General features: G+C 37.2%; 1 protein-coding gene across 2 annotated transcripts in view; it reads left to right on the top strand.

Moving 5' to 3' along the window:
* TESPA1 (thymocyte expressed, positive selection associated 1) overlaps nt 1-14,615 on the top strand; it is a 280,218-nt gene extending 265,603 nt beyond the window's left edge. For both annotated transcript variants that reach the window (XM_044083864.1, XM_044083863.1), the window contains exon 12: nt 9,051-14,615. In XM_044083864.1, coding sequence (XP_043939799.1) covers nt 9,051-9,118 — 68 coding nt within the window. In that variant the 3' untranslated portion in view covers nt 9,119-14,615. The remainder of the gene's footprint in view (nt 1-9,050) is intronic.
* The last annotated feature ends 562 nt before the right edge of the window (nt 14,616-15,177 follow it).

The raw sequence follows: 15,177 nt of genomic DNA, 5'->3' as shown, positions 1-15,177 counted from the left end.
AGCAAATAATTAATTACTGTAGTCCCTAGCTTGGAAGTCATCTTGTAGAATATCTAAAGAAAGTATCTCTGTGAAAGGAATCCACATTGTTAAACTGTGGAGCTGTTAGCTTGCATCTGTGCAATAAATGTTTGCTTAGTACCCCAAGATGTATGTGGAAGTCTGGCAAAGTGTTGCAGAGGGCAACTTAAAACTGATGACAGATCTGACTATCTGATTTTGCATTCCAAAGAAAATCAGTCATGGTAATGTAAAACATGATATGCTAGCAACATTTAGTGTAGTTCTCATCTGCCCCTGAATATGGCCATTTGCATACCAGACAGCAGTCCCTGATTTTCCATAAAGACCCTAATGCTATCCAGTATGTTGGATATGGTCTTCATAATATAACTGGGTACAAGTAAATCTTTGTGGACTCCAGTTTCTAAATAACATAAGCCTTGATGTTAATGGGGAAAATTGCTCAGACACTGAGATTCAGACATTGCATCTTTGTGTAACTGCATGGCAATGCAAAACCATTTATTCAAAGCAATATGTAAGAGCACTGTCTGCAATGTGTCTCTGATTTAGCATGTTTGATCTGTTCCCAAATCTTGCACTAAAAGGTTGAACAGTATAGTGATTTGTTACCTATTACATGGTTTTGTTCTTGTTTCCTGCTCTAAATGATGGGCAGCTCTATTATCATTCATTCATACAATATGTTCTGTTGATGCAGACTTTAGCAACACAACATATTGTATGGATATACTGTGAAATATTGGCAGGAGAACTAGAGTACTTGATATTCTCCTGACCGCTTCGCATATGGGTTTACCTGTGAGCTGCATGGTAACTATTCTACACTTCCATCCCTCAGCATCATGTACATGACATGACTTCCTGGATATAATCTGCTGCACATTATGGTGTGGTTCAATCACAATGTCATGTGATAGGGGGATTGTTTGCTACTTTGGCACAGAAGATGGGAGTACAGGCGAGAAGAGTCCTTACACAGAGAATGGCAGCACCTCCCATGGTAAAGCTCACTTTCTACAATCTGTTCCCTGGCGAGTTTGACCTACAGGAAATGCAGGCTATGGGTTGTTGTATCCATGTAATGGGCACACTGAGAAATTCTGCTTTGCTGACCATTAAGAGAGCCAAGTATGCTTAGAATGGCTAATGGAGAAGTAACTGAAACATTCATCACCAGTTGCTGAACACCCAGAACTGCAGCCTGCATTTATGCAGTTCTCAGCAATAATCATCCTCCACAATATACTTTTCTTCATCTGTTGACCCCAAGTTTAAAAACAATTTGACACAAATTAAAAAAAATGCTTTCTAAAACTATTGTAGGAAACAACAGGCCTCTGCAAAACTGGTAAGTTATCTCTCCCATTCCCATTACAGCAGAAACTATATGGCTGAAGCCAAATTCAAACGTAATATATGTATGAGGACAAAATATACGGGAACTTAGCAAGTCTGTTAAAAACAGCCTAAAATGTAAGTCACCTACTTTATAGTGAGGTATGCATGGTAATATACAAAGAAGGACTAATCCCTATCAATCAATATGCTGTTCATTCACTAACCCTTTTATCAACCACCAGCACAAAAGATACTGGCGACCACCTCCAAAGAAACATGCAAGTTCCTATAAAAGTTCCAAGCAGAACACTTGTATGCATTTGATTAAGTAAATTATGTTTTGTTTTTCATTAAGGTGTGATACACCCTTCTTTATATGCACTTTTATTTATAAACTCCTGAAGTGGTACTACTATCCTATATTTGAATATCATCTACAGCTTTTTATTTACAGAACACTGCAATGCTTAGCCAGCTCCTAATTATCAACATCTAATAGGCTGATAGTTTTGTAGATAGTCACTAGGCTATTGATTTGTGAGGAACTTAAGAAGCCTAGCCTTACATTCCCATTGTAGTTTTTTATCCCTTACCTTTCGCATACACTAGAAATAAGACAAATAAGGACATATTGGGAGATTTACATGTTTCTCCTCTCCATCAGACACAGGGGTCCTAAACCAGGGTGGGTGGGGGTATTTGCATTTACCCATTTGTTCATCCAAATTACATTTGAACATAACAAGAGAAGTTCTTTGCTTATGTAGAATTGAAGGCAGTTCCATAGAAGCAGTATTCTCTGTGAGATATGCCTATCCCTCCAACATGCCCTATTTATTTTGCAAAACAGATTGTTGTCCCTTGGTTGGGTGTTAATGATACCAATTGATTTGCAGATTTGTAATAGTTCTGACAGAAGATCGTCTGTTAAAGCCTTGAACTTGAGAGAGAGAGGTCACCTGGTCATCAGCCGGTATGATACTGAGAAGATCAACAAGGCTTTGACATGGTCTGCATAGATTTTATGATTTAGTTCCTTAATTTTTTTAGAGAGAAAGTGTTGAGGTCATTCCACTTTTGACAAGTGCTTTGACAGTTACATACCAAAAGGGACGTTATACTCAATGATTGGCCTAATGAGTGCCAATTACATTTGAACAATTATAACCCCAGATCTGGAGGCAGTACCTTTCTATATAAGCTGCACAATAAAAAGAACTTCCTTACAACAATGGATATGTGGTGATCCAAGTTCAGTTAATTCTCAACATACGCTCCCAGATTCCTAACTCTGGGATCAGTTTTCAGGGGCATGTTGTCAATGTGATAGTTAACCTTTCTCTGTGTTTAGTTTTAGCCCATAGTTTTGATACCCACTTTTTGCTTGGGAGACAGGTCCCCTTAAATGATCTTGGTGGAAAGTTTATAATTGCTCAAGGTTGGCAGTTATGCTCTTATTTGCTCAGCCACAAACCCTTAACATTTGTTTTGACAAGTATTTTTTCCATAAACATCATTACTGGTAAATTTCAGCATAGTCTGGTGCCTTAGTCTGTGGTGGGATAGCATTAGTGGTAGTACTGTGAATTCTGCTCCAGGATGTGTACTTCAGTACCTATACAACTATTTCTATACTAGTTTTGCTACAAGAATCTTATGTTCTGCTCATCATTTACCTGTTTAAAGTTACATTCCAGTGCCTTTCTATTTACTTTGATACTGTTTTTCCCCTGCCATGCCACTGAGGCATTAAACTAAATTTTCTGAAATTCTAACCATAGGACCACTGCTCATATATTGGCTTTACTTGACTGGATCCCTCTCCAGCAAATCAGCTGCATTTAGCATAGTGCTACACCCATCCAGGGTCTTTTATTCAAGAATTTAGGAGATGTTGAAACCTCCAAAGTAGGAGAAACAAACTTTTCATCCAAAGGGAAGAAAAAAAAAGTTTTTATTTAAATTCAGCTTAAATATTTCGCATTGCATTTATAGTTACCTATATGGTGATACTTCTTGCATACTTTTCTGATTTTTTTCATGTTTTAGCCAGAAAGTTATCTGTTTGCATTTTTTGTTTGTTTGTTCTGGAACATTAATCTTATAGCTTCATTTTGCTGTTGTGGAAAGCTTCTGTATTACTACAAGATTTTAGCATCCTTTACATGCTATACTGCACTTCTGCCTTCATAAGTAGAATTACTGGTAAAAGTTGTTTGCATTTTGACCACTGTCTGGGGCCTTAATCTTTGTAGTTTAGTTTGCAGTTGTGGCAGAACTGTTTACAATTTCCAGATTTGAGCCTTGTGTCTTCATTTATTATAGCATTTTTTCATAAACAGCATTACTGGTACATTTCTGCAAAATCTGGAGGCTTAGTCTGTGGTGGGATTGCAGTAGTAGCAGTATTGTGAATTCTGCTCCAGGATTTGTTCTTTAGTACTTTTATAGCTGTTTATATTCCAGTATTTCAGTGAGTAATACACTGATCCACAGAGGTTTGTATATTTGCTTGTTTGTTTCACTTTGTTTACCAGGGTAATACAGTGATCAACAGAAGATACAAAATCAGGCATAAATCAAGATTCAAAAAGAATAAGAGCACTTGTGATAAAGATATTCCGCACTGTTTTAGCCACAAATAATGCCTAACAGAAAAATAATATTGCAATAAAAACACACGAACAATACATACAATATATGATATGAATAGAGTAGATCATGATGGCTTTGCGTTAGTCTGAATTCTGATTACAAAATTCCTGTTACCAGCTGTAGATATTAGAGTTAGGCTCTGATGGCGATCTGATTGTAAAGAACACAAATAGGAAGGAAGTGCTGTAATGAAAAAAAAGACATTTCAGTTTGATGAAACAGCTACATTTCAAGTCAATCTTTCCACACAATTTCTTGAGATAGGGGAGAGATGACCCAATGGAAAAACAAAGATCAGGTGCTTGTTACTGCCTTTCTGTCAAAACACTGGTCAAAATACATTGTGGAGCTTTCAGACTATATGTCTCAGGCTGGTATGAGCCTGGCATTGAGCAACATATTACCATCACTGAGAATAATGCCACAAAATGAGCAAAAACTGATTGATTTCAACAAATGGCTGTCTTTTCGGTTTCATTCTAATGGGATCCAATATTTGTCAGCTTGAGAGGACATGGTTAACAGACTATGTAGCCTTGCCAAGAATGGTCTGCACCTCTATCCTCTAGGCTTTTGAATACTGGCAAAACTATATCCACCCCATAGTGCCTTTTTAAGCAATGCCAAATTGATAAACCTACCAACATAGAAAAATTAATTCAAATGAACCTCAAGGTATTACTGCTAAATGCCAGGAGCCTAAAAAAAACTATACTCCCTCCCTGCTCTACTCACAGTCAAGAATATAGGCATATGTGCAGTTAGTGAGACATGGTTTAAAGTGGCAGGGAGTATACCGGTAGTACAAGGTTTTAGTGCTTTCCCCACTTTTAGACCAGTAGCTGCACAGACAAGGGTTAAAGGGAGAGGTGTTTCAATATAAATCAATAACAGGCATATCTCAAGGGTGGTCAAACATGATGATGTGTTCGAGTTCTCCTGTATGTAGATCACCATAGACAAAATCCTGTACCATAACCTAGCCAGCTATAGGTCACCTACCATGTCCCAAGAAGCTCACAATGCATACTTGGACCTACTGGAGACACTTACCATCCAACCTAACATCCTACTCATGGGCGACTTTTAATTATCCCTCTATAGACTGGGAATACTACACAGCCTTAAATCTATAGGCACAGAGTTCCTGGACTTTGAAAATACAAACACCATTGACCAAAGAGTGCATAAACCCTCTTAATGCTCCAACATAGTGGACCTCATGCTTACAGATATGGGAGAACACTGCACCCCCCCCCATATCTCATCCTCCTTGATAAGGTCTGACCATACAGTTGTCTCCTTCCAAATCAAAATCAAGTCTGTAATCCCATTAAAATCAGTAATAGTTAGGAACTATTCCAAAGCAAATTACTATTTATTAAGTGATGGCTTGTCAAAATTCAATATCCCTCCAAACCCAGAAAATATGGCAGCCTATACTGAATTTCTCTCAAACACTCTGTATAACCATGTCAATGGCTGCATAGAGGCTGCTGTATCGACCAGAAGTAGGTACACAAGTAATCACAAGTCAGTTTACTGCAACCAATCAACACACAACTGAGTGCAAATCTAAGAATAAGACAGATTAAGTTTACACTAAGAATTATAAAACATAAATCACCACAAGACTACCAAGAATGAACAAAATGTCAGAAGTAGAAATATAAGTTATTATAATATCCCATGCAATATGGCAGGAGAGGCTTCAAGCTCTTGCTCCAACTAACCTAACACTCCCATGATGGGATCTCAAATCCTTCATCCCTAATAAAATATACTAATTCCATGGTGACATCACTATGGAATAAGTGCAGCATAGAATATAACATTGCAGTATCCAAGTTATTTTGGAGCATGCAGATTAGTTCTTAACTAAATAGTTTCAAGAATTTAAGATGTGGCAAGTGAGGGTCAATGAATTTAAATAATGTCAAGCAAATGGTAAGATCAAACCCATTTCTGTGCATAAGGTCACTGTGGCAATTAAACAGCTCTAATATGCAAGATGGTGGGAGCTGAAAACAATTGCCTGAAAATACTGAAAGCATTAGATATCATTGAGGGTCATGGTTAGCCTATCTTTTCAGTGTTAGGTGAAAAGTAGGAAAACTATATGTAGAGTAGCAAGCTGGGTTCATGGCTCCATTTTCAAACAGGGCGTGGAGCAGGAGGATCTGTTTTTGTTTTACGGGGATCACAATTCCCTGGAAAACTCTATACCTGATATATGAACCTCTAATTTTGGAGGAACAGTACTGATTCCACCCTCTTCATAGGGCAGTGATTCTGGTCTTTTTCTTGCATGTCTCTTGAAGGGATCATAGAAAGTCATCAGTATAGACAAGGTGCATTTTGTAAACCTGATGGAGGCATACAAGGCCATGCCCTCTGGAACAACTTGTAGGAGGTGGTACATCAGTAGGGGGTAACAGAGCTGCTACTGCCTATGTGCCATTTTGTCCCTTAATTTGAACAGGAGGGGGCTGTTACTGCATTCTTACCACTATGTTACTTATATTCAGAGTGGGTAAAGGTCTCCATAAATGACATGTCTTGTCTTTTCTCCTGTTCATGATTCTCATGGAGAGGAGTTACAATAACCACTTGTGGGTTGGAGAAGATCCAGTCTGTTCATATGTGGATTACATCTTAGTTGTATATAGATTGTTATTTTTGGCTCAAGTCCAGAGATTTTCACTGTGCATTGGAGACATTTACTTCTATAACTGGGATAGAAATCATCATTCCATATCAGAGGTCATGGTTTTGTTTCATAAGATATAGCACTGCACCTTGCAGGATCGATAGCTGCAGCTGCCCACATGGTTAAGCATCTTGGATTTTTGCTCATGAGGGGAAGAAAAGGATTCAGGAGACTGACCAGCAGATGTTGTACTATTTTGGACTTTCTACTGCACTGCAGTGATGTAATGAAAGAGGAGGTAGAGGAAAGAGCTGTCAATTTACCATGTTATGTTCTCCTCCTTCCATATAGTTATATCCTTTTAAAATGTGAGAAAATTGACGAGACTGCCTAACAAGTATGAAAAATGAGGTTACTTTGTAGTGCTGTGAATCACTCAGTCTTTGTATATGAAACAGAAATAGGGGAGAGATAAGCTGTCCAATAATGTCTCAGAATATAGATATTGATCCTGATCCAGAGACTCCCCAGACTCTGGAACAGACTGTCCATACATGTCAAGCAGAGCACCTCACTGGCCCTCTTCAAAAGGAACCTTGATGATTGGATGGGAGATAGGAAATTCACCCCGGGGATCACGTCAGTCACCCTGCTAGACAGGGGTCCAAAGAAGTAAATATTGTGGGAAGAAATATCCAGGGAATTGTTATGGCTAGGCTTGCATAGGTCCTAGGGCCGATAGCCTAGTACCAACCTATGAACCTATGATCCAGCAGGCAGCAAGGAAACAGGAAAATTGTTTGGGCACCTTGTGATGATGCCCTATGGATATCTTCTGCTTGGGTGTACAAGATATGACCCACTGGAAGAAGGTTTCTGGGCAGACCAAGGACCTGCAGTAAAGTTTAATCACTCAGCTTTCCTGGGAATGTGTGGAGATCCTATAGGATGAACTGGGAACAGTTGTTGGGAATAGGTAAGTCCTGCCAGCCTGTTGAGCTTGCTACTGCCATGATCCCTAGCAGGTCAATCATTTCAGATAAAAGAATGGATGGATGGATGGATGGATGGATGGATAACAGACAAGATATTCTAGACACAAGAAATTTTCAGCATTTATATTGTCTGCCAATCTTTGTGATGGGCATTGCATTTAACTTACATGTAAAGAAATACTTATTTTTCTGTGCTTCCATAGAATGTTGGTTCTTAAGAATTCTAACTGTTTTCTCTATATACAACCAATCTATTCAACTTGTGTAGAGAAAATATTTTGCTTACTTGTAAAAAATAGCAAAAGTACACAAATATATTTTGTGGTGCAATTGTTTTCATTAAAAAAAAACAGTTTTAATGTCCATTATGTGTAATTATTCATGCTGGGTAGTGCACTAAACTTAACACTCAACACCTGTTTCATTTTCACACTGCAATTATACAATGACCCCCCCATTAATATTCAAAAACGTGCACGCTGATTGGTCAGCGTGCACATTGTAAATCAGAGTTATAGTAATGGAAAAAGGTCCGGTCGCCCAGACTTTTTCCATTACTATAACTCTTTTTTTACAGCAACGGAGAACGCAAGATCTCCGTTGCTTCACACTGTCTCGCTATGTTAAACTCATTTAACATAGTGAGACAGATTTAAAAAAAGAAATGGAGAGATTCTCCGTTGCTTTTTTTTAAAGCTGTCTCGCTATGTTAAATTCCTTTAACATAGGGAGACTGTTTGTAAAAAGAACAGAGATCTTGCTTTCTCCATTGCTTTTGCCCACAGCTCTGATGTACTGAGTAGGCATACACATGCGCAGTACATCAGAACTGCTGCAGAATACCAGACAGCTGCAGAAGGGCAGTAATGAGGCATTATACAATGCCATTACTTAAGAAAAGTAATTATTTTTTTTCTTAAATAATGTCATTGTATAATAGCAATAACCCATGCCTGGGTATGGGTAATGCTGGATTTACCCACGGTTGGCTTTGTTTGGCCACTCGGGCTTCGCCCTTGTGACCAAACCACACCAACCATGAGTAAATCCAGCATTACCCACACCCAGGCATGGGTTATTGCTATAATATTATATTTAAATGCACACCTTGTATATTAATTTTAGTGATACCATCTAGTTTAATTAGATCTCACTATCAAATGTCCAAGTTCATTGTCATTTATGCTGTTTTCAAATATTAAATTGCATACAAATATTTAGATGTAATGTTTTTGCATATTTCTTATGACTTTAGTACCATATACACAAATAAACTGACCACCAGAACTGGAAGGTGTTTGTTAATACATTAAAGCAATGTAAGCCATATAAACTGGACAGCTTTAAAACTACAGAACTCCTTACTTTATTTGTGTTTGTTTCAGATTTAATTCTACGGGATGACAGCACACAGTCTGATAGTAGCGGTTTTATGGAAGACATGGGTTCCTGACAATAAGTTTTTTGCTTCCTTTAACATTTTATACTTGGACAGGTGAATGTATGACTAAGAGATACCACAAGTGAATTTCAATGCAGGCATATAGTATGCTGTTGGGACATTGTCAAACCTGCAGGAGAAACAAAGTGTGTAAAATCGGCCACAGTGAACTCACAGTGCATCATTTAGAGATCAAATACAGCTACTGGACTTATTGAACAAAGGTGCATTCATATCCTGCAAGTACTAATATAAATTCTTTTTATCATAAACATTTCTTTGCACTGTGTATATTGGGCAGTATCTATGGGGTAAGTACCTCTTTTGTCACCTGTAGTTCTCTGTTTTTTCCAGAACTAACTACTGTGACAGTATAGACTTGCTTTAGGTTCCATATACATAGCTATAAGCAGATCGAATCCTCTTTGAATATTTGTCAGTGCAGTATACATATTCAGGAAACAAAGAACTTCTGGAGCACTGCATATGTTTCTGACTCACATCTGTCTCCCTGTATCAAAATGTAAGATGCACAACTTTGAATCAACCGGTTGTAATTTTTGCACATAGATAACTTGCCAACAAAAATAACATGTACCTCAATCTTTAGCCACCTTATTCTATGCAGACATTAAAAACTAACAATACACAGCTTCAGATTGACTGGACTACCATCTGTTATCAGATTAGTCATTTTAAATTCCACAAAATAAAGACTAAGTCGATTGGTCAAGGGCAGATCATATCTACTTTGAGGAGGTCATCGAGGCAATTGATGAGGGCAAAATAGTGTATACTGCCTACCTTGATCTGGCAAAGACATTTGATACATTTCCACACTTGGGCATTGTAAACAAACTTGGATATAGGCATAAACCCATATGTTGCACACTAGACAGCCAGCTGGCTCTCAGATAGGACCCTGGAAGTTAGGACAGGGGAGACCACCTCCACAAAGAAGCTAGTCCCTAACTGAGTCCCTTAGGGCTCTGTACTATGTCCTCTTCTTTTTCTGCTTTTTGGAAGTCAAGGCCAATGTCAAGGGCCTCTGGCTGACTGAGGGTTTCAGATGATCGCTGACTAGGAGCAGTCATATAATCCTCAGGACACTAACATCCTACTGGAAGGACTAACACAAACAAATGACTGGTGCCAAAACTATGGCTTAAAACTCACTGCCAAGAAATTCATAATAGTTCCATTTGAGAAGACAGCCAGTAGTCATGGATTTGGGTATGCATGTAGATAGTAACCTGGCTTTCAACCAACATGTGTTAAGGGAATCACTCTATGTTGCTCAACATTTTAGCAAGGGCATGGCATCTTAGTCCAAGTAAGTCATCATTCCACTGCATTCCCCTCTCATCAGGGTAATCATTGAGTATAACACTCCCCTTTGGAATGTACCTGACCAGACACATGCATTGGCTGGAATGTCCATAGAGGTTCCTAACAAAAAGAATAGAGGCATAAACAGCATGTCCTCTGCAGATCATCTCAAACCCTATCTCTGAACTCTGTCTTCTGCAGGCTAGTGAGAGATGATCTATGTCTGGCATAGACGGCATCCCTGGATACCACTCTTATAGACCTTTTGCATAGGCATGAAATGAATAGTATCAGAATTACTCAATCTAGGGATTTAGGCTTTGTTTGCTACATAAATAGGACATGTTAGAGGGGCAGGTATGTCACTGTAACAGGCTGCTTAACCATGTGAATTAGAGCTCTTCCTTAATGCTGTTCAACAGAAACCTGGACCAGTGGATAGGAAATCAGACGTACACCTGGTGACTAGCACCTATGTCTTTAATGGGCAGATAAGACTGTAAATCTTCCCCTAGCTTACACATTTCCATTTAAATAACCTCTAAGGCTCAATAATTCACGTGATATATTTGAGTTCCATAGCTAGGTTTGAAGGCCTAGTGGTCATTAGCTTAGTTTTCTCCTATGAACGTAGATGTCAGTCTTAGATGATCTCTTGACTTTACATTCATCATAGGTGTGATACATATACTTCTCTTGAAACAACATAACAGACAATGCGAATGTGAAACTATTCAAGTGTTTTTTACAATCGTTTAAAAGTTATGACATGTCTGGCTTTAAGGCAGGCCATTCATAGGATCAGAGCTTGTGCTTGTAGCAAACTTTCAGAAAACTAAACAGTCCTTGTCTACCTTTGTATTTTTCCATTCATTTTGACATGCTCCATAAGCCACCATTTCATGATTCCACACTGCAAAATATAAGGATAATCTTTCAAAGCATTTCATGGTTATCAGATGGCTAGCACCTTTGCTTCACCCTTCCTGTGTTGAGTCTGTACCCCAGTGGTCTCACTAAAAGCTGAGCCAATGAGAGTCTGCAAGGTAAATGCTCATTAAGCAATGGAAAACATCCAAACAGATGCTGGTTTAGGTTCTGAAAGACTAGGGTGTTCTGTAACATTCTGACTAATTATGATTTATTTCTCATAGGTTAATAGGCCATTAACGATACTGGGGAATTCCATGTGTCAAGATACAACTAGTAAATGACTGGCTGGTCACGATCACTCTACTATTAATTATATACATATTTAATATAATATTTGATTCACTCTATGTGCATAGCATGCACTTGGCAATGTCCACGGGTATAGATGTCGAACATGAAAGGTATTAATGATTACAGAAGTGACATGATAAGCAATAACCCAGGATGAAAGATCAGGCCATAGTGATGCCTTAAAGCTGAATGTATTAAAAGGCAAGGGATAGCAAAGTACTGAAAAAGATACACAAGTGAAAGCCTTAACTTTATTAAAAAGATTATACAACTAATAGACACCTAATAGACATGTTTTATATATTCAAAAGTTTTTATTCTCTGACTGATGATATATTTATGAAAGAATACTGTTTTAAAAATATTGAATTAAGATATTATATTATGTAGAAATTTGCAGTGTTTACAAGATCATTGTGTATGAATAAATACTTCCTAATTACTTAAATCTATGCTTCATGATTACTAATTATTGTAAAAAGTTTCATGATTTTTCCTGTTTTCATTCAAACCTAATCTTAAAATTGACTGTATAATAATAAAAATACTCACCTGAAGCTAATATTGTGATGTAATGAAGGGAGATTTATGGGAATATGCATGGAGAGTGAGATTCATAAAGCACATATACAAAGAATAAAATGCATGCATTTGCAATCCAGAGACAATGTGTTTCTGGTGACTGTAATACAAACTGACATAAACAGTGACTTTCCTGGTACAGTGCATTAGGAGATGGGATATGTAACTGCCCTGTCTGCCAAAGTATTTAACAGCTCCAAGCAATTCATGAAACTGACCACTAGATTAGTACAGAAGTCAAATCATCATGAAAAGTTGGTTCACCGCTGGTACAGCTCATTTTTGCAGACTAAATTATGAATGATCTAGAAATGAGGGTTCCACAGCACCTATATAGTGTTAGAGGTGGTGGCACAGACTACCATAATATTAAAAGAGACCCTGTTTTTCTGTGCAAAGTCTACCTTCTAAGGCTGAGTGCATTTTAAAAATTGCATATCACATAGCAGTTCTGTGCAACTCTGGCACTATAGCAATCAGCTACTAAAATATCTTAATTTATGAAATAATATCTCATAAGGCTACATTTTTCACAGCTGGATAATTTTGCAAAGGGAACTGTGTGATGGGAATAAAGGTTTTCCATAGAGCTGTGCCATACGGTCATACTGTCATACAACTAGTGAGGAAACATTATGTGGTGAAGATTCACTTTATATGGATATGTACTCATTTGAGCAACTGTGGAGGGATGAAGGGTTCATGACAAACGTGTCCATGGTTGGGAGACCATACATTGGTACGTTTCATTGTACACTGATGTTCTTCATCTCATGGGCAAACTGTGTAAAGTAGTTCATTAATCATGGATGGCACTCACCTGTTAGGGAAGGTGTGTATGCAGGAGTGGATCAGTGCACATGGATACCCCTTAACTTGATGGAAGAACTGTGTATGCAGGAGACGTTTATTATATATAAATGTGCCTCACCTCAAAAAGCTCATATATTCAGGAGGGGCTCATTATGCTTTAATGCCCCTCATCTCATAGGGAAACTGTGGCCAGTAACGGATCACTATATATTGATACCCTTCTTCTGATGGGGAAAATCAGCTTAAAATGTAAAAGATAAACAAGCATAAATATTTTGTGAACAACAAAAGTTATTAAACTGTACAAATAGCAATGTTACCTGTAAGACATATTTTTACAGTGATAATAGTCAATGCATTCATACTATTTACATAAATACTATTGCATATTATAATGCACACAAACCCAGAATTATATTTTTTGCTAAACATTCACAAAAAAATAATCATATATTGGACAATGTGAAACCTACACGTATATTGTTAGAACACTTTTGTTAACCAGACATAAGCTTTCACATAACAAGAAGAAATTCCACTCTGAAAGCATGTTTATTGAGATAATTATCTAAACATGAACATTTATGGTTAATTATACGATTAGCAATGTAAATAAATGGACATTGATAATAACTTTTCTTTTCACTCATTATAGCATTTCACACCACACTATTCAATAGCATGTAGATCTCTCAGATACGAAAATATAAACATAAATATGAAATATGAAAAATAAGCAAAAACAGTGATTCATTTCCCTACTGCAGGATATCATAGATTGACAAACTTACTGTAATATTGTTAATATCTCCTTGCCCTTTCTAATACTGCCTGTTATTAGCCGATAAGCTACTTAGTTAAAGAAGTCATGCCCAAAAAAATCTGGACACCATAAGGAGCTACGGTTGCTAACTAGAAGAATACAAAAAAGGTACTATAGGCTTGAATGAGTTAAGAACCTGAGACACCGATCAGATCTGTCCAAGAGATCAGGGTTTGATTCCAACAGTGTTCACCTACATACTATGTGGAAGTCACTCTGGCAGATAAACAGACACTTGCATCTAGTGGATGTTATATGTTCAGTAGACTAATGTTTAAATGAATAACTACTCTAAAAGAACTTTCGTTCAAGGTGTTTTCCTGACTATTTCACCTATGCCATTAATTATGAAGTTTACACCGATGTATAAAATATGGTGATATTCAGTATAAATTAATTTATACAAATCATTTTTTGCATAACTCTAATATCTGTTACATATTCCTCTTTAAATCCCTTTATTTTTTCTTAGTGACCCTTCATGGAAAGTTTGCTAATAAAATTGTTACATGGTTGAACAACGCAATATTAAAGTCTAAAAGTCAACAGATAATGTAGAGCAGAACAGAATGATTTGCAATGTTTCCCGAAGTCATTGTTTAATTCAGACATATTAAAACACGTCTTCTTCCTGTGAACAACATCATTCCTTTAAAAAATGTAATAACAAACATTCTGTTTTTTGTGTTACATGTCTATTCTGGTGTGTAGCATTTCTAATCCCCATTTGTTCACCAAAGAGGCAATTTTTATCAGTGTTATCTTTGCTAATAAAAGCAAATGTGTGTGTTTGCAAGACAGCCTCTATATTGAGCTGCTATCTTCTGTTTGTAATGATATTACTTAAGTTGTTAGATATTACCCATGTGGAATATAATACTGTATTAAATGTGTAAGATTAACACTCACCTCGGAGTTACCTGGAAATGGTTCTTCTGGGTTAATAACAGCTAATAAATCTTTGATTTTTAGAAACAGAATCAGAGAATCAGAAAATTTGCCAGTGAATGTCAATGGTTTCAACTCCTTAGTCAAGAAATCTAAAATCTTTTCATATATTAAGATATTGGGCTCAGCTTCAGTACTTCTTTAGGAGACTCATTTGAATAATAAAAAAAAAATCTTATGTTATTAAAATGGGGTATGTCAAAATCATGATCATGGTATAGATATCATACCTTTGTTTCTTGGGCTTCTGAAGATCAAAACAATTGTTATGATATCTGATCTGCATTTGATTGTAACACAAAAGTGTCCTCGGTACTAGCATTATTACCCACTTGTTGTTCTACAAAGTCTG

The sequence above is a fragment of the Protopterus annectens genome, chromosome 9.part0, assembly GCF_019279795.1.
Source record: "Protopterus annectens isolate FY-2018-M chromosome 9.part0, PAN1.0, whole genome shotgun sequence".
Lineage (NCBI taxonomy): Eukaryota > Metazoa > Chordata > Ceratodontiformes > Protopteridae > Protopterus > Protopterus annectens.
The sequence above is the reverse complement of the archived record's forward strand: the minus strand, read 5'-3'. Positions and strand labels throughout refer to the sequence as shown.